We start from the raw sequence: 26,488 nt of genomic DNA, 5'->3' as shown, positions 1-26,488 counted from the left end.
CAGACTAAAACAGAATGACACAAATTTAGATTAGCCTCCACAAGGAACTTCCCAAAGACTGTGTTCATGACCACGCAAGGATAGTCTTGCGTTGTCTCTTTAGAATTTCAAAATGGTAAAGCTGGGGTGGAATTTAGGATCCTGTGAGCAAAAAGTTCTCATTTTGCAGAAGAGGATTCTGAGAACCAGACATTAGTGGAAGTGTCTGGGATACAATCCGGGTCCCTAATGCTTAGCTGCCCATCTTTAATACTTAGATACCTTCTCATATAGTCTAATCCAGTTCAGAGGTTACAGAGTTGTTGATTTCTTAAAATTCCTTCCAGATTACACAGTTGCTGATTGTAAGTAAAAATCATAGGATGGAAGTCTGTGAGCTGAATTGATCAGATGCCACAGGCTGTTCATTGCAGAAATATTCCCAAACCAGCTGAGGCTCCATTACTCTTTTTTTTTGAAATGTTGAACACGTCAAAGATGAATTCCTCTGATGGCCGTGGCAAAGCCATTTGGTGTTTGGTTTACATGAAGTCACAAGACATTGAGTGTTCTTTTTTCTCCACTTGAGTTTTTCTCTGTTTGGTCCAACTATTTAGTAGTGGAACACACAGCTCATGAAAGGAGGAAGTGATTTAGAAGATGAGGGAAGTGGAAGGAACAGTTGAAACGACTAAAAAAAAATACCTTTTTTCCTCTTTTTCTTCCCTGAAGTAGTTTTCACTGTTACAGCTTCAGACGATTTTGTAATCCGGTTCAAAGTTGAACTTCCTCTCTGTTTGGCTGGTCGAGAAAAAAAGACTTTTTAAAAAGCAGCCTGTTGAAAGTGAAATGAATGGGTTTCTGACACACCTTGATGTTGGTTATGGCCTTTATTTTATGTTCACTTTAGGCAGAGATATTTCTCACAAAAGGGAATGATCTGACCTCTTGTCAAGATCACATTCACTTCAGTCCTGTGGGTTTTTTTTTTTTTTTTTTTTTTGAGACGGAGTCTTGCCCTGGCACCCAGGCTGGAGTGCAATAGCGCCATCTCGGCTCACTGCACCCTCCGCCTCCCGGGTTCAAGTGATCCTCCCACCTTAACCTCCCGAGTAGCTGGAATTACAGATGTGCACCACCCCACCCAGCTAATTTTTTGTATTTTTAGTAGAGACAGGGTTTCATCATGTTGGCCAGGCTGGTCTCAAACTCCTGACCTCAAGTGATCTGCCTGCCTCAGCCTCCCAAAGAGCTGGGATTACAGGTGTGAGCCACTGCACCCAGCTGGGTCCTGTGGTTTTTGTGTTTCTTTCCTTAAAGTCTCAGGGTGAACATGCAACCAATTAGAGCCCCAAGAACCATCCTGCCAGCCTCCTGTTGCTTATTCTTTACATTTCAAAGCTGCCATCTATAAAAGTGACTCCAAAGCCCTGGCATTAGTAAGAATGTAGCAGGGAGGAACACTTTTTTGGCATGTTTAAAGCAACATATTAGAACATATCACTCTGGAGTCATTCTGGACTCTTCCTTTCTCTTGTACCCTACATCCAATTCGTTAGGAAGTGGGATAATGCAGAGTCTGACTGATTCTCGCTGCCTTCCTTGCTATTGCCCTTCTCTCACCTGGGTAGACAGCTCTCTCCCAGAGGACAGGCCACCCAACAGGCCTCCCTGCCCACTCGCACCATTTCCTGCCCACAAGAAGAAAAGGGAATAATGTAAAAATTGACATTTTACTTACATTTCAATTCTACTTACTCTGCAAAATCTTGTATTAAAAAGTATTTTAGGCTAGGCATGGTGGCTCAAGCCTGTGATCCTAGCACTTTGGGGGGCCAAGACAGGTGGATTATTTGAGGTTAGGAGTTCGAGAATAGCCTGGTCAACATGGTGAAAGCCCATCTCTACTTAAAAAAATATAAAAATTAGCCGGGCATGGTGGCTCAAGCTGAGGCAGGAGAATAGCTGAACCCAGGAGGTGGAGATTGCAGTGAGCTGAGATCACCCGACTGCACTCCAGCTTGGGTGACAAAGTGAGACTCCATCTCAAAAACAAAAACAAAAACAAGAACAAATAAAATTTTATTTATACACTGTAGCAAGTAATTAAGATTAAGAAAACAAACTTGTCATTGGGTCCTAAGGCATTTGGGCCCCTTTGGTTGTCATCAACTGAAAGCCACTGTGGCTGACTCTGGCCAGAAGGAAGAGTTACCGAGAGGCCTGGGAGTAACTCACAGAACAGGAGATCAAACATTTGGTCCTCAAAGAGCAGTGGTCTCAAACATTTTGTTCTCATAACAACATAGAGGAACATTAAAAAGTTTATGTACTATCTTGCACATTTTTAGGTTGGTATCTAAGTTTTTCATCATCACTTCTTTTTTTTTTTTTTTTTTTTTTTTTGAGATGGAGTTTTGCTCTTGTTGCCCAGGCTGGAGTGCAAGCATGATCTTGGCTCCCTACAACCTCTGCTTCCCAGGTTCAAGTGATTCTCCTGCCTCGGCCTCCCAAGTAGCTGGGATTACAGGCATGAGCTACCACGCCCAGCTAATTTTATATTTTTAGTAGAGATCGGGTTTCTCCATGTTGGTCAGGCTGGTCTTGAACTCCTGACCTCAGGTGATCTGCCCACCTCAGCCTCCCAAAGTGCTGGGATTACAGGCATAAACCACTGGGCCCAGCCCATCATCACTTTTAAACTTTCAAAAGAGATTTTTAGAATATGACATATAGTGACTTTAAAAATAAAATCTGTTATATCGTTCCCTTAAGCGTATCAAGTGGAATATAAACCAAACCATTTGATACTCACCATCGCTCACTAGAATATCGCAACAACAGAAAACATGAGCAAACTTGTCTTTAGCAATTGACATTTTTACTTTATTCCCTTTTCTTCTTGTGTTTTGCTTATATTTCCATTCTATTTATTCTGTAAAATCTTGCATTAAAAAGTATTTTATAAGCCAGGCGCAGTGGCTTACGCCTGTAATCTCAGCACTTTGGGAGGCCAAGGCAGGCAGATCACGAGGTCAGGAGATCAAGACCATCCTGGCTAACACAGTGAAACTGTCTCTACTAAAAATACAAAAAATTAGCCGGGTGTGGTGGCGGGTGCCTGTAGTCCCAGCTACTGGGGAGGCTGAGGCAGAAGAATGGTATGAACCTGGGAGGTGGAGCTTGCAGTGAGCCGAGATTGCGCCACTGCACTCCCTGTGCAACAAAGCGAGACTCTGTCTCAAAAAAAAAAAAAAAAAAAGTATTTTATAGCTAATCCTGTTATACTCCTCTGTAATAAAAATGTTACATGTACAAATACTCAAATTTAAAAATTTCTTGGGATCAGGCTGGGTACAGTGGCTCACACCTGTAATCCCAACTTTGGGAGGCTGAGATGGGTGGATCGCCGCCGTCCAGTAGTTTGAGACCAGACCAGCAGCGTAGAGAAACCCCGTCTCTACTAAAAATACAAAAATTAGCCGGATATGGTGGTGGCCTGCACAGATAATCTCAGCTACTCCAGAGGCCGAGGCAGGAGAATTGCTTGAACCTGGGAGGTAGAGGTTGTGGTAAGCCAAGATCGCACCACTGCACACCAGCCTGGGTGACAGAGTGAGACTCTGTCTCAAAAAAAAAAAAAGTTTCTTCTCCAGTTATTCGTCAATTTTTAGAAGTACATAATTGGGCCGGGCGCAGTGGCTCAAGCCTGTAATCCCAGCACTTTGGGAGGCCGAGACGGGCGGATCACGAGGTCAGGAGATCGAGACCATCCTGGCTAACACAGTGAAACCCCGTCTCTACTAAAAAAATACAAAAAAACTAGCCGGGCGAGGTGGCGGGCGCCTGTAGTCCCAGCTACTCGGGAGGCTGAGGCAGGAGAATGGCGTAAACCCGGAAGGCGGAGCTTGCAGTGAGCTGAGATCCGGCCACTGCACTCCAGCCTGGGCGACAGAGCGAGACTCCGTTTCCAAAAAAAAAAAAAAAGTACATAATTGATTCTAATTACATAGAAAAATAAATTTTTTGAATGCATTGCTCAGTGAGATGGATGGTGCACTTTTATTTGTTTTTATAATTAATTCATGTATTCATTGAATATTACTGCTAGCATGAGGCAGAGTTCAGCATCAATTCTATTTCCATTTTTCATTGTATAGTTGAAATACTGAGAAACCTTGTTCACACGTGATGGGAATGGAATAGGATTGCCAGATTTAACCTCTCTTTCCCATCTACTCCTCACCCCACTAATACGTGGCTGTTGGCTGAAGTTAAATGTCAGCTATGGAAAGCCATTTACAGAGGAGTAAGCAGTTGTTGTTCTTGTCTGTCCTGCATTTGTCCTCCCATCTGTCTACTCTTTGAGGGACTGCCAATTCCTCCCGGCAAATCCAGTGGTGTTGGCAAGGCTGCCGGTCACAGGGCTCTACCCTCCCAGGATGGGCGTGGGGTGCATCCTGGCCAATCACAGTTCGCCCTGACCTGAGATTGGGCCAAGAGGTAGGTATGTGACCCAAGGAGGGCCAATCAGAATCTCCGTATGGGATTTGACACATAGTCATTGGAAGAAAGACGCTTTCACTTTCTGTTTGATTATAGTCATGATGATGTAGCCCCGGGACTGTTGGCAGGCACATCGGCTGTCTTTTCCTGCTTGGAGAAAGCCTGGCTGCAACCGGAGGGAGAAAGGCCAACCCTTGGAAGGGAAGTAGAGTCAAGAGCAGCAAATTCTGGGTCTCCTGATGAGGTGGTTTGAGCCCCTGAATTCGGTCATCTCTGAAGACAGCTGTACCCATGGATGTCCCAGTTATGTGAGCCTATGAACCTATACTGGTTTTTAATCTTGTTTGGGTTGCTTTCACTTTTAACCTAAATAATCTGATTAACAAACTATGGTAGTTTTCTATTGCTACTGTTGCAAATGACCACACACTTAAAAAGTGCCTTAAAACAATATAAATTTCTGATCTTATAGTTCTGGAGGTCTGAACTCTGAAATAGGTCTTAAAGGTGAAAGTCAAGGTGTCAGCAGAGCTGTATTCCTTTAAAGGCCCTGGGGAAAATTAGTTTACTTGCCTTTTCCACCTTGTAGAGGCCGCCTACGTTCCCTGGCTCCTGGCTCCTTCCTCACATCACTCTAACCTCTGCTTCCACGGTCACATCTTCTCTGACTCTCCTGCCTCCCTCCTATAAAGATCCTGGTGATTACACTGGACCCACGGGGATGATCCAAGATGACCTCCCTATCTCATCCTTAACTTACACAGGCAGAGTCGCTTTTGCCATGTGAGGTGACTTAGCCACAGGTTCTGAAGATTAGGGCAAAGACATCTTTGAGAGCCATTAATTTATCTCCCGCACATATTCAAGAAGAAGAATCATACTTGACCACTGAGAAGGTCACTTTTAATCACAGAGCGAAGCGTCCTCCTTTTAGGTGGCCCCAACAGGATTTCAGTGCCAGGTTCCCCAGCACTTACCTTGGAGCCGCTGAGGGGGATGTCCAGCGTCTGGTGAGCCTGGGGTTAGCTGGTCTTTCCCCTGTGTCTCTGCAAAGTCTGCTATGGGCCTGAGAAGAGCCAGTGCTCCAGAACATTCCAAGTAATTGCCTTCAAGGTACAGCTCGCTGGGGAAGGGAGCAGAATACATTGTCTATTTTATGTTAGTTCTACTTCCTCAAATTTGGATTTAAAGTTTTCATCTGATGAAATAATATACCTAGTCATAAAATAATAAAGAAATCATCATAATAATCAATTAATTAATAATAGGCCATGTCATAAAAAATAGACCTAGTGACTATGTCAGCTGGCCAAGCACATATATTCAGTATGACACCACTAATTTTCAAACTTAACTAAAGGACCTTCTCTTATGGTTAAGAAAAGGCAAGCAAAAATAACAAGAATGGAGAAAAGATGATTAGATTCATAGCAGATCGTATAAATCAAGACAGAATAGAGCCAAGATAAGAAGGGGGCAGCGGGGGACACGTCTCACCAAATGGCACTCTGGCTGATGACCGAACCCAGCCTTAGTCCACTCTGAGGTCCCAGACCACAATAACGCAGACTGAGGCCTTGAAGCCTTTGGTTGTTCTCCAGGCCCGAGAAAATGCTCTCAAGTTCTTCCTTTCCAAATCTACAAAGAAATGACAGAGCCAACTTAAATAACAGAGAGGCCATCTAAAAGAAGCCTGTTTATTCAGAACCGCAATTGCAATGGGAATGGGAATACACAGGCCATGGTAAACTATGCACACATTCAGGGAGGAAGAGGAAGACAAAGGTCTTTCAATGAAAAGTGAAGAGCATTACATCATTGTTTTCAGATAATTATCCTTGACTACAAGGATCAATAACAAGGGTGGCACCAGACTGAGGTTGGACAGTTGCTGGGTAGATGTCCTCATAGAAGTATTTTTTTGTGTAAGGTTATGATGGCCTTGTGCAAGGCTGTGGTTGTTGCAGGGTCTTTTGTGATAGTTCTTGTTACCAGGCATTTATGCATGAGGGCCCTTCTTTCATGGCCTTCCCTGGCTCTATTTGTCAGGTTTTCTTGTTGTTCAACACAAGTGATTCCATTTTAATCTGACAATTTTCACAATAGAAACAAATTAGTGACTTTTTCTTTTTCTTTTTCTTTTTTTTTTTTTTTGAGATAGAGTCTTGCTCAGAAATTCACCAAGGATTACAGGCACACGCCACCACGCCTGGCTGATTTTTGTATTTTTAGTAGAGACAGGGTTTTACCATGTTGGTCAGGCTGGTCTGGAACTCCTGACCTCAGGTGATCTGCCCACCTTGGCCTCCTAGTGTGCTGGGATTACAGTCATGAGCCACCGTGCCTGGCCAAATTAGTGACTTCTAAAACCTGTGCCACTCACTGGATTATTAATTGTAAAGCCCTTTCCAGGGTAATTAGCGACATTTCTGCTGATCCCTAATTTGAGCGCCTTCTGGGTAAAGGGAGCAGAAGATGGTTGGAACTACCCAATCCAGGCAGCGGATGAAGAACAAGCTCTAAACCCCAGAGAGAAGAGCTACAGGGAAGGGCAGAGACAGGTGGAGTCCTAGAGACTCCAGCAGGGCTGTTCCCTCCTCTTGTATTGCAGGCTTTACTTTGCAAAGTGAAATCTTGTGCCTTGTCCACAGCCTCTGGGGGTAGGTAGTGGTAAAAGCCATGGGTCAAGAAACCGAGGCTTGGGGAAGGAAAGCAACATCTTTAAGGAATTTGGAATGTCAAAGCTTGAACCTTAAAATGAGGTGGGTAAGATGAACAGAAATAACTTTTAACATGTATCAATTCATGAACAAGTAATTACTGAGGGCCTTCCCTAAGCCACCTACCAAGGTGGGCGTGGGGATGCAGCTTGTGTGAGAAAGGACTGTCTGATGGACCTCATAGCCTCTCAGTGGAGACAGTGAGGAGAGAACTGCAACCCCCAGAGGCCAGTATCCTGCAGTGTTACCAGTGTGAAGGTCTCGGGTGGTGATTCCCAGCTAGGCAACCCTGACAACACTAGGTGTTCTGGCGTCAGCGGAGGTGTGTCATCTGACTATTACCACAAGCTGTCTCCTGAACAAGAGAATTCCTTCTTTCTTCCTTCTCTCTTCCCACCAGTGCAGGTCTCTGGGTGCCTCTCCCAGGAGCTGGGGCCTGGAGGGGTCTCTTAGCAGTGGGGCTGGTGCTGCCCAATAGAGTGCGGGAAGTTGGGGGACTCGTAAGCAGATCCTGCAGTCACTGCATGGTGTCCTGTGTGCTTTGGGCTTCTGCTGCCCCCCATTACAAGACCCTGCCTGATGTTCCTCCCAGCATTTCAGAAACCCTGAGAACCTCCACAGAGAACCCTCTCTCCCCAGCTTTTACCACCAGGGCCCTGACGGGATCCCAGTTCTGCATCTCTGGGCTACCACTTCTCAGGCTCGAATCTCTTCTCTCCTCACAGCCCACTGGCCTTTTGAGTTTAAGGCCCCACTCAATTGCATGAGAAGAGTCACAGAATCACAGACTCCTGGAGTGGGGGAGATCATTTCATTACAGACCAGAAAGATTCTGTGACTTACTCCAGATCATACACACAGTTTGAAGTTGTTCGTGGACGGCAACTTACAGACCCCAGGGAATCTAGTGTCATGGATCAGAGGTGGTCTCTGATTCAGACAACCTGGATCCATATCAAGGTTCCATCCCTGGGGGGCTGAATAGCCTTGAACAAGTCTGTGGACTTCCTCCACAGTCTAGGGATAGTAATGGTGCATAGCTCATGAGGTTGTTGGGAGGATAAATGAGCTCATTCCTGCATCATGTCTGGCACACAATAAACACTTATTAACCATTAGCTGGGAGTATTATTATTATTCTCATCTTGTGGACACTCCCCTAACATGCTTGGTACTCCAGCTCTGAAGGACTTGCTCCACTGCTCCCTAACATCACACCTTTCCCTCCCTCTTTCCCTCCCTCCCTTCCTTCCTTCCTTCCTTCCTTCCTTCCTTCCTTCCTTCCTTCCCTCCTTCCTTCCTCTTTCTGTCTTTCTTCTGTTTTTTTTTTTTTTTTTTTTTTTTTTTTTTTTTTTTTTTTTTTGAGACGGAGTCTGGCTCTGTCGCCCGGGCTGGAGTGCAGTGGCCGGATCTCAGCTCACTGCAAGCTCCGCCCCCCGGGTTTACGCCATTCTCCTGCCTCAGCCTCCCGAGTAGCTAGGACTACAGGCGCCCACCGCCTCGCCCGGCTAGTTTTTTGTATTTTTTAGTAGAGACGGGGTTTCACCGTGTTCGCCAGGATGGTCTCGATCTCCTGACCTCGTGATCCGCCCGTCTCGGCCTCCCAAAGTGCTGGGATTACAGGCTTGAGCCACCGCGCCCGGCCTTCTTCTGTTTTCTTTTTGTGACAGAGTCTTGCTCTGTCACTCAGGCTGGAATGCAGTTATAGGATCTCGGCTCACCACAGCTTTCATCCCCCACCTCAGCTCAAGAGATCCTCCCATCTCAGCCTCTCAGAATGCTGGGATTACAGGTGAGGGCCACTGTGCCCAGCCCACCACAGTTTTCTTTCTACCTCCTCATCTGATGCATATTGACCCATCACCTAGGGAATTGTGGTTTCCCTTGTCCAAACTACCAAAATAATATACATGGCATCTTTTGTGGTCTTCAGATTTTCTACCTTGCATTAAGAGCATCTCTTCTCTACTGTACCAAGGACACCCTGGAACAGCAGCATCGCCTTCTATATTTGTATCTTTCTTAGCACTGAGCACAATATCTTGCATAAACTAGCCTTCAACAAATATTTGTAGAAAGAATAAAATGAAAGTGACTCTTCTCGAGAACTCTAATATTTACTCAGAAACATTAACTCTAAGAAGGTTTTAGAGGGTCCTCTTCAGCCATGCCTTGATAAGGTGCAAGGAAACTGGACATGCAACCCCCCCAACCCTCCCCATCTTTGCTTCCCTCAGCTGACAGCAGTAAGAGCCCTGCAGGAATTCCAGCCTTACTTGCAGTAATCGAGGACAAGAGAACGCAAACTACTGAACCGCAGAGCCTTCCCAAGTCGCTCTAGAGACCACAGATCCATTTTGCAATCAATGATTTCTAGGGTGGTAAACGGGCAGGTGGTGTGCCCCTTCGATTCCAGAAGCAAAGCCTAAGAATGCAAGATATAAAAAATGCTTACATAATGATGACAACTATGCTCTGTGCTTTAAAATGTTGCTTACAAGTCCATCATGTTAATTACCTCAACATTTTCGCCCCAAGATAACTTTCTAATTATCTGAGGAAAAGGTGGCACGAAAATAAAATACTTTCCCTTTAAAACAAAGAGTCATTGAAGAATTACAAGGGAAACATCAAGCTTTATAAAGAGATAAGATATATTGCAGATTATTATTTTAGATGTTGTTATGGGCTAAATTGTGCCCCCCACCCAAATTCTTTTTTTTTTTTTTTTGAGACTGAGTCTCGCTCTGTCGCCCAGGCTGGAGTGTAGTGGCCAGATCTCAGCTCACTGCAAGCTCCGCCTCCCGGGTTTACGCCATTCTCCTGCCTCAGCCTCCCGAGTAGCTGGGACCACAGGCGCCCGCCACCTCGCCCGGCTAGTTTTTTGTATTTTTTTTAGTGGAGACGGGATTTCACCATGTTAGCCAGGATGGTCTCGATCTCCTGACCTCGTGATCCGCCCGTCTCGGCCTCCCAAAGTGCTGGGATTACAGGCTTGAGCCACCGCGCCCGGCCAACCCCCCACCCAAATTCTTATCTGGGAATCCTAACCCCCAGTTCCTCCGAATGTGACTGTATTTGGAGATAGGGTATTTAAAGAGGTAATTAAGTTAAAATGAGGTCATTAGAGTAAGCCTTAACCCAATATGACTGGTGTCCTTATAAGAAGAGTAAGCTTGGACACTCATGTACAGAGGGCAGACCGGGGAAGACACAGGAAGAAGGTGGCCATCTGCAAGCCAATGAGAGAGGCCTCAGAAGAAATCAACCCTGTCAAGTTTTTTTTTTTTTTCTTTTGAGACAGGGTCTAACTCTGTCACCCAGCCTGGGGTACAGTGGTGCTATCACAGCTCACTGCAGCCTTGACTTCCTGGGGTCAAGCGATCCCCCGGCCTCAGCCTCCTGAGTAGCTGGGACTACAGGCATGTGCCACCATGCCCGGCTAATTTTGTTTTTTGTAGAGACAGGAGTCTCGCTTTGTTGCCCACGCTGGTCTTCAACTCCTGGGCTCAAATGATCCCCTCCCCTTCAAAATGCCGGGATTACCGGCGTGAGCTGCTGCACCTGGCCCAACCCTGTCAACTTGATACGACTAGCCTCCAGGGCTGTGAGAAAATAAATTTCTGCTCGTTAATCCACCCAGTCTGTGGTACTTTATTATGGCAGCCTGAGGAGACAGATCACCTTTTTGCAATTAGAGCCATCACAACCTGAGGATCCCTTCAGTTCAGAATTTCAGCCTAGAAGAGGCTGTGGTGGAGTTTGGAGAATTCAGTTTTTTGAGGTAATGACATGGTCAGATATAGGATTCCAAATTATACCTTGGCAGAGATTAAAAAGGCACTTGCAACCTTAACTACAGAGCTGGTGACCAAGGCCTCTTTAATGAGAGGTGCCTCGTTTGAGTGCTGGATTGGATGCCGCAAGCCGTGTTTCTGACAGAGGAGCCAATGTGGCATGTCAGTGCCTGTGTTAACATCAGTCTGTGCTAAATAGGCTCTTGAATGGGTCCTAAAGCTCCTAATCAGAGATTTGTGCGTCACTCCTTTGGCACTAGTACTGCCGTGGGCAAGGACCATGCTATCCAAGATGAATTCCTCAGCAGCCTCCAGATTAGCAAGAGGGCTACATTTAAGGAAATATTAAGGATCACTTTTAACATGCATGGACAGCATCTCATTTCCAGCTTGAGTGGACTGGGTACCCCGACTGACGCTCTGAATAAAAGCAACTAAAATTGCAGGATACATATTTAAAGTAACTTAAAAAATGTATTTCTTCTCTTTTTCTTTTTTCTTTTTTTTTTTTTTTGAGACGTAGTCTCGCTCTGTTGCCAGGCTGGAGTGCAGTGGCGCAATCTCAGCTCACTGTAAGCTCTGCCTCCCGGGTTCAAGCAATTCTCCTGTCTTAGCTTCCTGAGTAGCTGGGATTACAGGTGCCCACCACCACGCCCAGCTAATTTTTGTATTTTTAGTGGAGACAGGGTTTTACCATGTTGGCCAGGATGGTCTTGATCTCCTGACCTCATGATCCGCCCTCCTCGGCCTCCCAAAGTGCTGGGATTACAGGCGTGAGCCACCATGCCCGGCCAAAAAATGTATTTCTTAACTGTGGTAAAATGCTCATAACATATACCACCTTAGCCATTTTTAAGTATACAGTTCAGTGGCATGAAGCATTCACATTGTCGTGCAATCCTAACCACCATCCATCTCCAGAACTCTTTCCATCTTACAAAACTGAAACTCTACTTATTAAACAATAACTCCCTATTCTCCTCTTTCAGCAGACCTTGGTAACCACCATTCTATTTTCTCTCTCTATAAATCTGACTCCTCTAGGTCCATCATGTAAGTGGAATTCTACAGTATTTGTCATTTTGTGACTGGCTTATTCACTTAGCACAATGTCCTCAAGGTTCATCTCATGCTGCAACATGTGTCAGAGTTTCCTTCCTTTTGAAGGCTGAATAATATTCCATTGTCCGTATACACCACGTTTTGTTTATTCATTCATCTGGGGTTGCTTCCACCTTTTGGCTGTCATGAATAATGGAGCTGTCAATATGGGTATAGCAATCTCTCTTTGAGATCCTGCTTTTAGTTATTTTGGGTATATATTCACAAGTGGTATTGCTGGATTATACGGTTATTCTATTTTTAATTTTTTGAGGAACCATCATACTGTTTTCCATACTGGCTATACCATTTTACATTGCCATCAACAGTGCACAAGGTTCCAACTTTTCCGCATCCTTGCCAACACTTGTTTTTTTTTTTGATAGTGAGGTTGGCATGTCATTGTGCTTATGATTTGCATTTCCTTAGTGATTAGTGATGTTGAACATCTTTTCATGCATGTATTGGCCATTTGTATATCTTCTTTGATGCATGTCTATTTAAATTCCTTGCCTATTTTAAATCAGGTTGTGGCCAGGCATGGTGGCTCACACCTGTAATCTCAGCACTTTGGGAGGCCAAAGCAGGTGGACTGCTCAAGGTCAGGAGTTCGAGACCAGCCTGGCCAACATGGTAAAACCATGTATCTACTAAAAATATTTTTAAAAAATTAGCCCGGCATGGTGGTGCGCACCTGTAGTCTCAACTACTTGGGAGACTGAGGCACGAGTATCACTTGAACCTGAGAGGCGGAGGTTGCAGTGAGCGGAGATGGGTCACACCATTGCACTCCAGCCTGGGCGACAGAGAGACACCACATCAAAAAAAAAAAAAAAAAAAAATCAGGTTGCTTGCTGTTTTGCTGTTGAGTTGTAACAGTTTTTTTTTTTTTCTTTTTTCCTTTTTTTTTTTTTTTTTCATGACAAGGTTTCACTCTGTCCCCCAGGCTGGAGTGCAATGGTGTGATCTCGGCTCACTGCCACCTCCACCTCCCGTGCTCAGGCAATCCTCCCGCCTCAGCCTCCTGAGCAACTGGAACTAAAGATGCATGCCAGCATGCCAGGCTAATTTTTTTGTAGAGATAGGATTTCACCACGTTGCCAGGCTGGTCTTGAACTCTTGGACTCAAACAGTCTGCTTGCCTCAGCCTCCTGAAGTGCTGGGATTACAGACATGAGCCACCACACCCAGCCAAGTTATAGCAGTTTTTTTTTTTTTTTTTTTTTTTACATATAGATTCTAGATGTTAACACTTTATCAGATATATAACATGCAATTATTTTTCCCATTGCATAAGTTTGCCTCTTCACTTCATTGATTATGTCCTTTGGTGCATGGAAATTTTACATTTTGATGTAGTCCAATTTATCTACTTTTTCTTTTGTTTGCTGTGCCTTTGGTGTCATTTCCAAGAAATAATTGCCAAATCCAAGGTGATGAAGCTTTTCCTGTATGTTTTCTTCTAAAGATTAAAAAAAATCTCTTTTTAAAATGTGTCAATTGGCTGGCAGTTTAGCCAGGAATACCCAAAGGTCAATGAATGCAAGAAAGTGGGAGCCCAGTGAGGTATGCAGAGCATTGACATCAGCTTTTCCTTTGAGAGCATCACTAAAACAGTAGTTGGTTTTCATGGATCGTGGAGTCCAGGGAATAGGAGATAAAGTCATAGCCACTGGAGACAAGGAGTCCAACAGAAAATGCTGCATGAAGTTATGACCCCAAATACAAAGTGGGCCATAGTTTTATTCTCTTCGAGTAAGGATAACTAGAAATAAAAACCTAATCTCCTTTTTCCCAAAGGACTTTAGGGAAAATTGCCTATCTCAGACTGATAAATATAAGGAAAAAATATATCCCCTGAGAACTCACAAACTAGTTCTAATACAGTTTTGCACCCTGCGTTAATTAACCATCTGGATGGTTCAAATAAATCACAGGTCAAGAATTTAATTTAATGTAACCCTGGGATGGTAGCACCCAGAGTGAATGGCAGACACAAATTCAAGCCCTGAAGAGGAAGCTCTCTACAAACCAGAGCTTAGGAAATTGCCACAACCATTTTCCCAGGAAATATGAGTTAACAGTAAAAAAGAAATCACAAAACACACAAATTGGTGTCACCATGAGTAAGAGCCAGTAGGAGCAAGAGATCACAGTATCAACCCCAAATAATTCAGATTATTGAAACTATTAGACAGAATACAAAGTAACTTTAGCACATTTCAAAGAAATAAAATAAGGGATTTTTTTTTAAAGTAAGAGACTAGAAAATGACTACTAGTGTCCTTTCCTATTGTCTACTTCCTCCTTCTTCCCTAAACATAATTTTGTGATAATCAAACATTATAGTTGTACCTGTTTTTTGAACTTTACATAAATGCAAGCATACAGTATTCATTCTTTTGTATCTCTCATCATTTGTACGACATTATGTTTGTGAGAGTCATCATATTTTATTTTTGTATAGCTACAGTTAGTTCATTTTCATTTCTACCTAGTGTTCCACTATATGAATATGCCACAATTTATTTATTTATTCTATTGTTGATGGAAATTTGGGTTGTTTCCAGTTCTTGATTTCCATGAACATTTTTCTATAAATCTCCTGGTGCCCATGTACATACATTCATGTTGGATATATACTGAGAGTGGAACTGCTGGATCACAGACTTTGCAATCAGTAGATATTGCAGTACAGTTTTCCAAGGTGACTGTGTGAATATACACTCCCACCACAGTGTATAAAAATTCCAGTTGCTCCAATTCCTCACCAACACATGATGATGTACTTGTATTTTCACTATTTCAGTGGCTGTGTATTGGTATATCTTCATGTTTTTTATTTGAATTCTACTCATTCCTAATGAGGTTGAGCACCTCTTAATATTTTTATTGGCTATTTGATGGGTTTGTGTGTGTGTGTGTGTGTGTGTGTGTGTGTGTGTGTTAAGTGCCTATTCAAGTTTCTTGACCATGTTTCTATTGGATAATTTGTGTTTTTCTTAATGATGTGTGGGAGTTATATATACATACTGCCTAAGAATCCTTTTTGATTATATATGTAGCAAATATCTTTTCCAGTTCTGTGGCTTGCCTTTTCACTCTCTGAATGGTGATTCTTGATGAATGAAAGTTGTTAGTTTTAATGGAGTCTAACTTAATCAATCTTTTCTTTTATGATTAGTGCTCTTTGTGTACTTTTAAAAAAGTGTTTCTCCACTCCAAAGTCATGATGATATTTTCTTATATTATCTTCTAGAAACTTTATTGTTTTGCCTTTCAACTCTGTAATCCACCAGCCTTGATTTGGGGGTATGTTGTGAAGTAGGGGTCAAGCTTCTTTGTCACCCACATTTATCTCCAGTGGTCTCATTATCATTGATTGAAAAGACCATCTTTTCCTCAATACCATGCATTGTCATCTTTGTCAATAATTAAATGTCCATATAGGTAAGACTTTGTTTCCAGCCTTTCTATTCTTTCCCATTGGTTTATTTATGTATACTTGTAGCAATATTATACTATCTTAATTTCTGTAGCTCTATAAGAAGTGTTTAATATCTGTTAGAGAAAATTCTCCCACTGCGTTCTTCGTGTTCAAGATTGTCTTGCTTATTCTTCGCCACTTATATCTCCATATAAAATTAACAGTCAGTTCTTTTAAGTTCTATAAGAAAGCCATTTTCATGGCTCTTTGATTCTTCTTGCACCTCCAAACTTCCATCTGGGATCATTTTTCTTTGAAGAATGTACTTTAGTTATTTCTTTTAGGGAAGATCTGCTTGTGATAAATTCTTCCAGTTTCTGTTGGTCTGACAATGCCTTTGTTTCACTTCCATTTTTGAAAAATATTTTTGTTGGGTATAGAATTCTTAGTTGACATTTTCCCTTCAGCATTTTGAAGATATTCTATTGGTAACTGACTTCCATTGTTTCTGTTGAAAAGTCAGATACCAGTTTTATTGCAGCTCCTTTGAAGGTAATGTGTTATTTCATTGACTAATTTTAATATTTTCTCTTTATCTTTGGTCTTTAGTAGTGTTATTATGATGTTTCTAAATTGTCTTTGTGTTTAACCTTCTTGGGATTAATAACTCTATTTGGATTTGTGGTTTATGTCTTTCACCAGTTTAGTTAAGTATTGCTTTTGCCCCATTCTCATTCTCTTCTCCTTCTGGGACGCAATTACACATATGTTCATCATCTCACTTATCTACTATGTCTCTTTTTTTTTTTTTTTTGAGACAGGGTCTTGCTCTGTTGTCCAGGTTGGAGTGCAATGGTGTGGTCATGGCTCACTGTAGCCTCCACCGCCTGAGCTCAAGTAATCTTCCTGTCTCTGCTTCCTGAGTAGCTGGGACTAACGAACAAACAAACCCCCACAAACTTGTTTATAGGTATAATTTGTAATTTGAGGCATAAGACATTGTAATTGTCTTCCAGGGGTTATTTTCATATGCTTCTGGACCCATGAGGGCAGCAGCAAACCAGCCTCCTTCAATCTAATTTCAGGACTTGAGATTATCAGAAATCAATCTATAGTCCCTTGATGACCTGTCTACCTGCAGTTCGGCTTTGTTCTTAGGCTATGACCCTTCATGGTCTCAAATCAAAGGCATGTGCCACCACATCTGGCTCATTAATTTTGTTTTTTACTTTTTTTAGAGACGAGGTCCTGCTATGTTGCTCAGGCTGGTCTCAAACTCATGGCCTCAAGTGTTACTCCCACTTTGGCCTCCCAAAGTGCTGGGATTACAGGCACAAGCCACAGTGACCAGCTTATCTACTTATGTCTCTTACCTTTTCTTCTGACTTTTCTTTCTTTTATTATTTCATGCTTCATTCTTTCTGGATATTTTCTTCTGATCTGTCCTTTTTTAAACTAATTATCTCTCTATATCTATCAAAAATGCTGTTAAACCCATTTATTAAGATTTTAGGGTGGGCATGGTGGCTTATGCCTGTAACCCCAGCACTTTGGGAGGCTGAGGTAGACAGATCCCCTGAGGTCAGGAATTTGAGACCAGCCTAGCCAAAATGGCAAAACCCTGTCTCTACTAAAAATCTAAAAGTTAGCCAGGCCTGGTGGCACATGCCTGTGGTCCCAGCTGCTGGGGAGGCTGAGGCAGGGGAATCGCTTGAACCTAGAAGGTGGAGACTGCAATGAGCCGTGATCATGCCACTGCACTCCAGCCTGGGCAACAGAATGAGACTGTCTCAAAAACAAACAAATGAACAAACAACCCCCCACAAACTTGTTTATAGGTATAATTTGTAATTTGAGGCATAAGACATTGTAATTGTCTTCCAGGGGTTATTTTCATATGCTTCTGGACCCATGAGGGCAGCAGCAAACCAGCCCCCTTCAATCTAATTTCAGGACTTGAGATTACCAGAAATCAATCTATAGTCCCTTGAGGACCTGTCTACCTGCAGTTCGGCTTTGTTCTTAGGCTATGACCCTTCATGGTCTCAAATCAAAGCACAAGAAAATTTATTAGGGCTTCCCCAGGAAGTCTGTGTCTCCTAGCATTGGAAAGATTGTCAAAAGCTCTGTTAAGTTTCTCAGCTTCTCAGCTGCCTTCTAACAAATCAAATGCCTGTAGACATAATTGCCTCTGTGATGTTCTCCTGCCTGGGTCTCCTCCCAGACTTTCTTGGATTCCTTGCCTAATATGTGTGTGTGTGTGTGTGTGTGTGTGTGTGTGTCTTCAGTGAAAGAGTTGGTCTGAATTATCTGATTTGCCCTTTTCAGAAGTAAAGTCCTATATATGACTTCTCACTAGTAATAACAGAAGTTTGGTTTTTTTAAAAAATAGTTAATCTGCTGGGTGCTGAGGTGGGTGAATCACCTGAGGTTGGGAGTTTGAGACCAGCCTGGCCAACATAGTGAAACCCTGTCTCTACTAAAAATACAAAAATTGGCTGGACTCACTCCTGTAATCCCAGCACTTCGGGAGGCTGAGGTGGGCAGATCACTTGAGGTAAGGAGTTCAAGACGAGCCTGGCCAACATGGCAAAACCCCGTGCCTACTAAAAACACAAAAATTAGGCGACACGCGGTGGCTCAGGCGTGTAATCCCAGCACTTTGGGAGGCCGAGGCGGGCGGATCACGAGGTCAGGAGATCGAGACCATCTTGGCTAACACGGTGAAACACCATCTCTACTAAAAAATATAAAAAATTAGCTGGGCATGGTGACGGGCGCCTGTGGTCCCAGCTACTCGGGAGGCTGAGGCAGGAGAATGACTTGAACCCGGGAGGTGGAGGTTGCAGTGAGCTGAGATCGCGCCACTGCACTCCAGCCTGGGTGACAGAGCCAGACTCTGTCTCAAAAAAAAAAAAAAAAAAAAACACACACACAAAAATTAGCCAGGCATGGTGGCACATACCTGTAGTCCCAGCTACTTGGGAGGTTGAGGCAGGACAATCGCTTGAACCTGGGAGGTGGAGCTTGCAGTAAGCTGAGATCGTGCCACTGCACTCTAAGCTGGGCGACACAGCGAGACTCCGTCTCAAAAAAAAAAAAAAAAAAAAATTAGTCAAGTGTGGTGGTGGGTGCCTATAATCCCAGGTACTAGGGAGGCTGAGGCAGGAGAATTGTTTGAACCTGGTAGGCGGAGGTTGCAGTGAGCCGAGATCAGGCCACTGCACTCCAGCCTGGGCAACACAGTGAGACTCTGTCTCAAAAAAAAAAAAAAAGTTAATATATAATTGTATCCCCAACAAAACTATCTTTCAAGAATGAAGGTTATGTGTGATATGATAGCAGTCAAAATTTATAAACATGGAGAAATCTTGACAACATAATGTGAGTAAAAGAGTGAGTCATGAAATCATATACACAGTGTAATTGCATCTTTGTAAATAAACACATGCATGCATATGTAATAATATATTTGTCAATACCTGCAAATTTTAAGCCTTTAAAAAATATATTACATTTGGGTCATGGGTCCATGGATGTCAGTTCTAATATTTTCTCCATTTTAATGTTTGAAATATTTAACTTAAAATATAGTGTTGAGGCCGGGCACGGTGGCTCAAGCTTGTAATCCCAGCACTTTGGGAGGCCGAGACGGGCGGATCACAAGGTCAGGAGATCGAGACCATCCTGGCTAACACGGCGAAACCCCGTCTCTACTAAAAACACAAAAAATTAGCCGGGCGAGGTGGCGGCGCCTGTAGTCCCAGCTACTCGGGAGGCTGAGGCAGGAGAATGGCGTGAACCCGGGAGGCGGAGCTTGCAGTGAGCTGAGATCTGGCCACTGCACTCCAGCCTGGGCGACAGAGCGAGACTCCGTCTAAAAAAATAAATAAATAAATAAAATAAAAATATAGTGTTGGTTTTTGTTTTGTTTTAGAGAAAACCTTGTAGCATATCAGTCAGCAACCACATGAACTACAGCTGGAACACATGATATAATGTGCTTATATTCAATTCTAAGGTTTGAAGAAATATTTTTAAAACCGTAACTCACAAGTCTGGCAATCTCTGGGTTGCTCAGTGGAAGGCCCCAGATGCAGATCTCTTTCGCCAGTGTGTAACACTCATCTTGAATTGTCATGAGCAAAGGTTCCAAGGAAACTGAAAGGATTCTTGGTGGGGAGTCATCAGATCTTACAAGCATAAACTGGAGTGTAAGAAAAAAACAGCATCTTTCTTCTCTCCTCTCCTCTCTTCTCCTTCCTTCCTTCCTTCCTTTATTCCTTCCCTCCCTCCTCCCTCTCACCTTCCTTCCTTCCTCCCTCCCTTCCTTCCTTTCCTCCTTCCTTCTGTCCTTCCTTCCCTCCTTCCTTCCCTCTTTCCTTCCTTCCTTCCCTCCCTCCTTCCTTCCCTCCCTCTTTCCTTCCCTCCTTCATTCCTTCCTCCCTTCCTTCCTTCCCTCCCTCCTTCCTTCCTCCCTCCCTCCCCCTCCTTTCCTTCCTTCCTTCCTTTCTTCCTTCTTCCTTCTTTCCTTCCTTCTTTGTTCCCTCTCCTCCCCTCTCCTCTCCTCTCTTCTCTTCTCCTTCCTTCCTTCCTTCCTTTCTTCCTTCCATCCCTCCCTCTTTCCTTCCTCCCTCCTTCCCTTCCTCCCTCCTTCCCTACCTCCTTCCTTCCTTCTTTCCTCCCTCCCTCTCTTCCTCTCTCCCCCTCCTTTCCTTCCTTCCTTTCTTCCCTCCTTCCTTCCTTCTTCCTTCTTTCCTTCCTTCCTTGCTCCCTCCCTCCCCTCCCTTCCTCTCCCCTCCCTTCTCCTCTCCTTCCTTCCTTTCTTCCTTTCCTCCCTTCCTCTCTCCCTCCCTCCTTCCTTCCTTCTTTCCTTCCTTCCATGCTCCCTCCCTCCCCTCCCCTCCCCTCTTCTCTCCTCTCCTTTCTTCTCCTTCCTTCCTTTATTCCTTCCCTCCCTCCTCCCTCTTTCCCTCCTTCCTTCCTCCCTCCCTCCCTTCCCTCCTTCCTTCCCTTTCTCCTTCCCTCCTTCCTTCCCTCCCTCCTTCCTTCCCTCTTTTCTTCCCTCCTTCCTTCCCTCCTTCCTTCCTTCCCTCCCTCCGTCCTTCCTCCCTCCCTCCTTCTCCCTCCCTCCTTCCTTCCTTTCTTCCTTCTTCCTTCTTTCCTTCCTTCGTTGCTCCCTCCCCTTGCCTCTCCTCTCCTCTCTTCTCCTTCCTTCCTTCCTTTCTTACTTCCTTCCCTCCCTCTCTCCTTCCTTCCTTCCTCCCTCGCTCCCTTCCTCCCTCCTTCCTTACCTCCTTCCTTCTCTCCTTCCTTCCTTCATTACCTCCTTCCTTCTCTCCTTCCTTCCTTCCCTCCTTCCTTCCTTCTTCCTTCTTTCCTTCCTTCCTTCCTTGCTCCCTCCCTCCCCTCCCTTCCTCCCTCCCTTCCTCCTTCCTTCCTTCCTTCCTTCCTTCCTTCCTTCCTTCCTTCCTTCCGAGTCTCACTCTGTCACCCAGACTGAAGTACAGTCGGGTGATCATAGCTCACTGCAGCCTCAAGCTCCCAGGCTCAAGCAACCCTCCTACTTCAGCCTACCAAGTAGCTGAGACTACAGGTGGGTGACACCACACTTGGCTAATTTTTTAATTTTTTGTAGAGACAAGTCTTACCATGTTGCTCAGGCTGGTCTCAAATTCCCAGCCTCAAGCAAACCTCCCACCTCAGCCTCCCAAAGTTCTGGGACTATAGGCCTGAGCCACCACACCCAGCCTCTTTTTTCTTCTTTAACAAAGTAGAAAAGAAAGGAAATAGTCTGAGTGCCTCTTATGAAGTAAAAATAATAATGATTACCTCATGAGACTTTTATTTTAATGATATTCAGAATCATAATGGAGACCCCACCCAAGCAACCCACCCAACATAAACAGCCTTTATGGTGGTGCTGATGCAGGCTGACACTTACATATGGGGTCATGAGGTTAACTGGATTTCTGACAGTGACTGCAGTGAAACAAATAATTGAATATTGCTGAAGGGACTAGTTTGAACAAGTTATGATTAGCCCTTATAATTAAGTAGTGGAGGCTGATTATAAGAACTGCAGTTAAAAAAAAAAAAAAAGACAGGCCGGGCGCGGTGGCTCAAGCCTGTAATCCCAGCACTTTGGGAGGCCAAGACGGGCGGATCACGAGGTCAGGAGATCAAGACTATCCTGGCTAACACGGTGAAACCCCGTCTCTACTAAAAAATACAAAAAACTAGCCGGGCGAGGTGGCGGGCGCCTGTAGTCCCAGCTACTCGGGAGGCTGAGGCAGGAGAATGGCGTAAACCCGGGAGGCGGAGCTTGCAGTGAGCTGAGATCCGGCCACTGCACTCCAGCCTGGGCGACAGAGTGAGACTCCGTCTCAAAAAAAAAAGAAAAAAAAAAGACTTACGAACAATTTTACCACAAAAAGGCTGGTTCTGGGAAGGTCGTCCATTGGGAGAACAGGGAGAAAATGGCAGGGACCCCAGCTAAGACACTGTCAAAGGAAGGATTAGAAAGACTGGGGGTGGATGAGGGAGGGCAGAGTGGAGGATGTTCTGGGTGGAAAGAGGCTTGGGGGAAGGAAAGGAGAGAGGGAGCAGCAGCTGGGGAACTGGAAGTTCAGAGTACAGAGGGAAGAGTTGGGGCCTGGCCCAGCTGTGTTTGGGGTGCCAGGCGCCCCCGTCTGGTCTGTCAGGTACCAGCTTTCCAAGTTACCCATTTCATCTCGGTGCTGACCTCTCCTCTCCTCTTTCCCCCTCACATCCAAGCCCTAGATTTAATCTCAGAAAAGATATGACATCAGAATATTTTCTGAAACCCAGTGCTTTTGGAGTCAGAATTCTGATTGCTGGTCTTACTCCAAGTGAGCTGGCCTCAGGAGGGGAGGCGCGGGCGAGAGCAGGTCTGACCTCACGGCAGGGACGCATCAGCAGCCAAGAGAAGGAGGCCCTCACTTGGAAGGGTCGGTGGGGGTGGCTGGAGCGCCGGGAGCAGAGGTCCTGCAGTGATAACCAAAGTGCTGACTTTCAAGCTGGGCTTTCCAGATGTGGAGGAGGGCCGGTGGTCCTTCCAGGGAAGTGGTGTGAGAACAGGCCCTCTGGAAGGGATGGGAGGGGCAACCGTGGAGGTCAAAGGGGGAAGGGAGGAGAAGGGCTGAGCAGGCAAGCCAGGCTTTGGACTCCACTCAGTCAAGAATGCAGAGCGGGTGACACAGCCAGCTCTGGGTTTGCAAGTGAAACCACCTTTGCAAAAATTATAGCTGAGAAAATTATGACAGTGAAAGAAATCTGACCTGACCAACTCCTTCTTGCTTTTAACCTTCAAACTGTCCTTGCTCATTCCTGGGCACAGGCCAGACTAACTTGGGGAGGAACTTAGTTTATGTTAATAGATTAACTTTGAGACAAAGACAGTAACAACCCTTTCCCAAAACAAACCCCCTTCTTGACTAGGGACTAGACTGTCTTTGCAGGACTAACAAATTAGCCACAAGATCAGAAATTATGGTTTAGGAGTCACTGTTGTAAAACCTGAGCTCGGTGCTTGAGATAGTTTGCAGGCCCTGTGTTCCAAAGCACCAGCTGGCGCCACTCAGATGGATAAGCTGGCTCATCTGGTCTTGTGGACCCTACCCAGCAACTGACTCAGTGCAAGAGGACAGCTTCAACTCCCTATGATTTCATCTTCAACCCGACAGATCAGCATTCCCCACTTTGTGACCCCCTACCCACCAAGTTACCCTTAAAAACCTCAATCCTGATTTTCAGAGAGACTGATTTGAGTAATAACTTCGTCTTTTGTGTGGCGTGGCTGGCCTGGTGTCAATCAAACTCTTTTTTTACTACAATGCTGTGGTCTTTATTTGTGTGGCGGGCAGGAAGAACCCCTTGGGAGGTTACACAAGGACTGAGGACCCATGTGGCTTGGGAGTAAACCCTAGCCAGTTCATTTTAGAGAAGAATAAGAAAACAAGACCATACACTCACCTTCCTGAGCACCTGGTCACTGTCAATGCTGCTTTTCAGGTCACTTTTGATGGCTGGACACACAGACGTCTGAGACTGCGCACAGTGCTTCTCATACGTTTTCAGAAACTTTTGAAGAATCAAAACGATGGGCAGGGGAGCCCCTTTAGATTTGTGTTTTCCTTCATTTGCTCTTGGCATTGTTTTATAGTGTTAGATTTCTCTTGGATTCTGAAAACAGTAACTTGAAACCCAACATATAGGTGTCTTTTTAAGGAGCAGAACATACTTCATCCACTAAAAACATTAGGAAAATATTGCTGCATAATCTTCTCTGAAAATCTTGAAGTGCTTCATTTATCTTAAAATGGGACTAGGAGTCAAAATGGAGACCACTGGAAGGAATTGTTCAATTTCCAATTTCTCTATTCATGGGTCCATGTCGTTCTTTTAGATTCTTCAAAATAGGGGTAATAGCCGCTGGAACTCAGTTATAAAGGAATGCAATTAACATTAATACTGGTTACTAAAAATTCCCAAGAACATACTGATTTTTAAATGGCATAGTTCCCTTTACAGACACAATTCTTGCCAGACAGTAATATATCATGGTGGTTAAGAACATGGACTTTGGAGATGACTGGGTCTGGACTTTAGTCTTGTCTCTACCACTTAACCCACTGGGTAGCCTTAGATAAATTATGAAGCCTCTTCAAGTTTCCATTTCCCTATCTGTAAAATGGATTATGAGCCACAGTGATGTTTTTGAAATGTAAATCAGGTCATATGACTCTTCTGCTTAAATCTCTACAGAGGTTTCCCACTACGTTTATCTCTACTGAATTTATTATATGCTTTTTCTACCAGCTATTGAGAGAGGTATATGAATGTGAATTCATCTGTCTCTGCTGTTAATTCTGCCAACATTTGTTTTATATATTTTGAAGCTATGTTATTAGGTGTCTATACATTTGGAACTGATATATCTTCCTGAGGAGCTAACTCTTTTGTTATTATTTAATATTCCTGTTTATCTCTAGTAATGCTTTACACTTTCAAGCCATGGTTCCCATACTGCACTGAGGTGCTTCGGGGCACTGCCCTAGATTTACAGGGCACTATAGGATAATTTAAATTTCAAGAGAAAGCCAGCAGCATCTGTTAGATGCTATGTGAATTATTAGCTGGAAGTATTTTACAATTTCAAATTAGATCACACTTGTGTTAGTATCCTATTTTTACATAGCAAACGATCCCATCATGGGTGAAGAGCATTCTGGAAAGGCGAATGAACCCAGTAGAATGTAGACATCCAGATACTAGGATAAGGGAAAATCACAATATCATAGTTCTGGTTGGGACTTCACAGATTGTCTAACCCAGGACGTTGAGTGCTGAAACCAGAAAAGCGCTAGGCAAACCAGGATCACTGTTAACTCTAGCAGTCCTCCTCCACTCATGGCCATCTCCCAGGTGTCCTCTCAGAAGTCTGTGCTCCAGTCTGCTGCCGCAGAGCAACCAGACTTGGCAGCTACAGAAAACTGTTTCTTGGGCGAGGTCAACCTTTTTTTCTTTCTTTTTTTTTTTTGGTGCAGTAGTGCAATCACAGCTCACTGTAACCTTGATCTTCTGGGCTCAAGGAAAGAAAAGAAGGGACTTACTTCAGCTGAAAACAGAACTGGGTCTCCTGACTCCCAGGACTGTTTCAGGCACAAATACATGGACCCTTAAGAGCACGCAGAGAATGGCTGGACACGGTGGCCCTGGTCTCTTTTTTTTTTTTTTTTTTTTTGAGACGGAGTCTCGCTTTGTCGCCCAGGCTGGAGTGCAGTGGCGCGATCTCGGCTCACTGCAAGCTCCGCCTCCCGGGTTCACGCCATTCTCCTGCCTCCGCCTCCCGAGTAGCTGGGACTACAGGCGCCCGCCACCACGCCCAGCTAATTTTTTTTTTTTTTTTTTTTTTTTTTGTGTATTTTTAGTAGAGATGGGGTTTCACCGTGTTAGTCAGGGTGGTCTCGATCTCCTGACTTTGTGATCCACCCGTCTCGGCCTCCCAAAGTGCTGGGATTACAGGTGTGAGCCACCGCGCCCGGTCCCGGCCCCAGTCTCTACTAAAAATACAAAAAATTAGCCGGGCGTGGTGGCTCACGCCTGTAATCCCAGCTACTCCGGAGCCTGAGGCAGGAGAATCGCTTGGACCTGGGACGTGGAGATTGCAGTGAGAAGAGATGTCATCACTGCACTCCAGCCTGGGCGAAAGAGCAAGAATCCGTCTCAAAAACAACAACAACAACAAAAACAACAACAACAACAACAACAAAACCAAAAAGCACTCAGAGAAATAGTGACACCCCCACTGCAGGCCAAGAGGAGTGGCCTCCGAATGAAACCCACCTCAATGGCAGCTTGATCTCAGACTTCCAGTCTCCAGAACTGTAAGAAAATTCTGTGGATTAAAATCAGCCGATCTATGGTATTTCGTCATGGCAGCCCAAGATAAGACAGGTAGTATACAGTATTACTGCTCACATTATGGAATATTCCTCACCAACATTTAAAATATTTACAGATGCACAAACTACCCACATAGATTCTGCAAATGCTCTAACAAGACACTTTTGAATCTTGAGTTTTTCACTTAATGTTGTATCACGAGAATTTGTCATTTTTATATAGAGTAAATGCTCAGGTTAGCAAATATCTAGGCACTTCAAAGCCAGCATTGATTGAATCATCAATGACTATTCATTGAAGGTCTAAGGTGTATGTGTCCTGCCCTGTGCTAAGTTTTACTTATCTTTTCTGAAAGTGACTCTCCCTCCCCAGTGTCCTGGAAATGGGACAGTGTGGGTGCCGGAGGAGGGGCTGAGAGTGGGGGCGGCTGGACTCTGCCCTCTGTCCCGAGGGGATGCGGAGGGCCCTGCTCTGGGTCCCTTGCCCGCCCAGCTTGGACGGCTCCTGGTTCCCGCTCGGAGTCCCAGGGG

At 44.4% G+C, this 26,488-nt stretch overlaps 1 protein-coding gene and 1 long non-coding RNA gene across 9 annotated transcripts in view; one reads left to right on the top strand and one right to left on the bottom strand.

Annotated features, from left to right (window-relative positions):
• LOC114676259 (uncharacterized) overlaps positions 1–26,488 on the bottom strand; it is a 91,529-nt gene that overhangs the window by 55,230 nt on the left and 9,811 nt on the right. For 4 of the 8 annotated variants that reach the window (XM_077991535.1, XM_077991541.1, XM_077991537.1 and 1 more), the window contains exons 3-9: positions 23,526–25,937; positions 22,398–22,538; positions 19,585–19,737; positions 9,482–9,630; positions 5,983–6,123; positions 5,463–5,608; positions 685–780 (exon numbers count right to left, since the gene is read on the bottom strand). In XM_077991535.1, the coding sequence (XP_077847661.1) occupies positions 685–780; positions 5,463–5,608; positions 5,983–6,123; positions 9,482–9,630; positions 19,585–19,737; positions 22,398–22,538; positions 23,526–23,705 (1,006 nt within the window). In that variant the 5' untranslated portion in view covers positions 23,706–25,937. Of the gene's footprint in view, positions 1–684; positions 781–5,462; positions 5,609–5,982; positions 6,124–9,481; positions 9,631–19,584; positions 19,738–22,397; positions 22,637–23,525; positions 25,938–26,488 lie in introns of those variants that run through there. The other 4 variants (XM_077991536.1, XM_077991540.1, XM_077991542.1 and 1 more) reach the window with 4 other exon arrangements.
• The window catches only part of LOC144339032 (uncharacterized), a 49,047-nt gene continuing 27,145 nt past the window's right edge, over positions 4,587–26,488 (top strand). The window contains exon 1 of the long non-coding RNA XR_013413587.1: positions 4,587–4,793. This is a non-coding gene — a long non-coding RNA (uncharacterized LOC144339032). The remainder of the gene's footprint in view (positions 4,794–26,488) is intronic.

The sequence above is a fragment of the Macaca mulatta genome, chromosome 2, assembly GCF_049350105.2.
Source record: "Macaca mulatta isolate MMU2019108-1 chromosome 2, T2T-MMU8v2.0, whole genome shotgun sequence".
In the NCBI taxonomy this organism is placed as follows: domain Eukaryota; kingdom Metazoa; phylum Chordata; class Mammalia; order Primates; family Cercopithecidae; genus Macaca; species Macaca mulatta.
The sequence above is the reverse complement of the archived record's forward strand: the minus strand, read 5'-3'. Positions and strand labels throughout refer to the sequence as shown.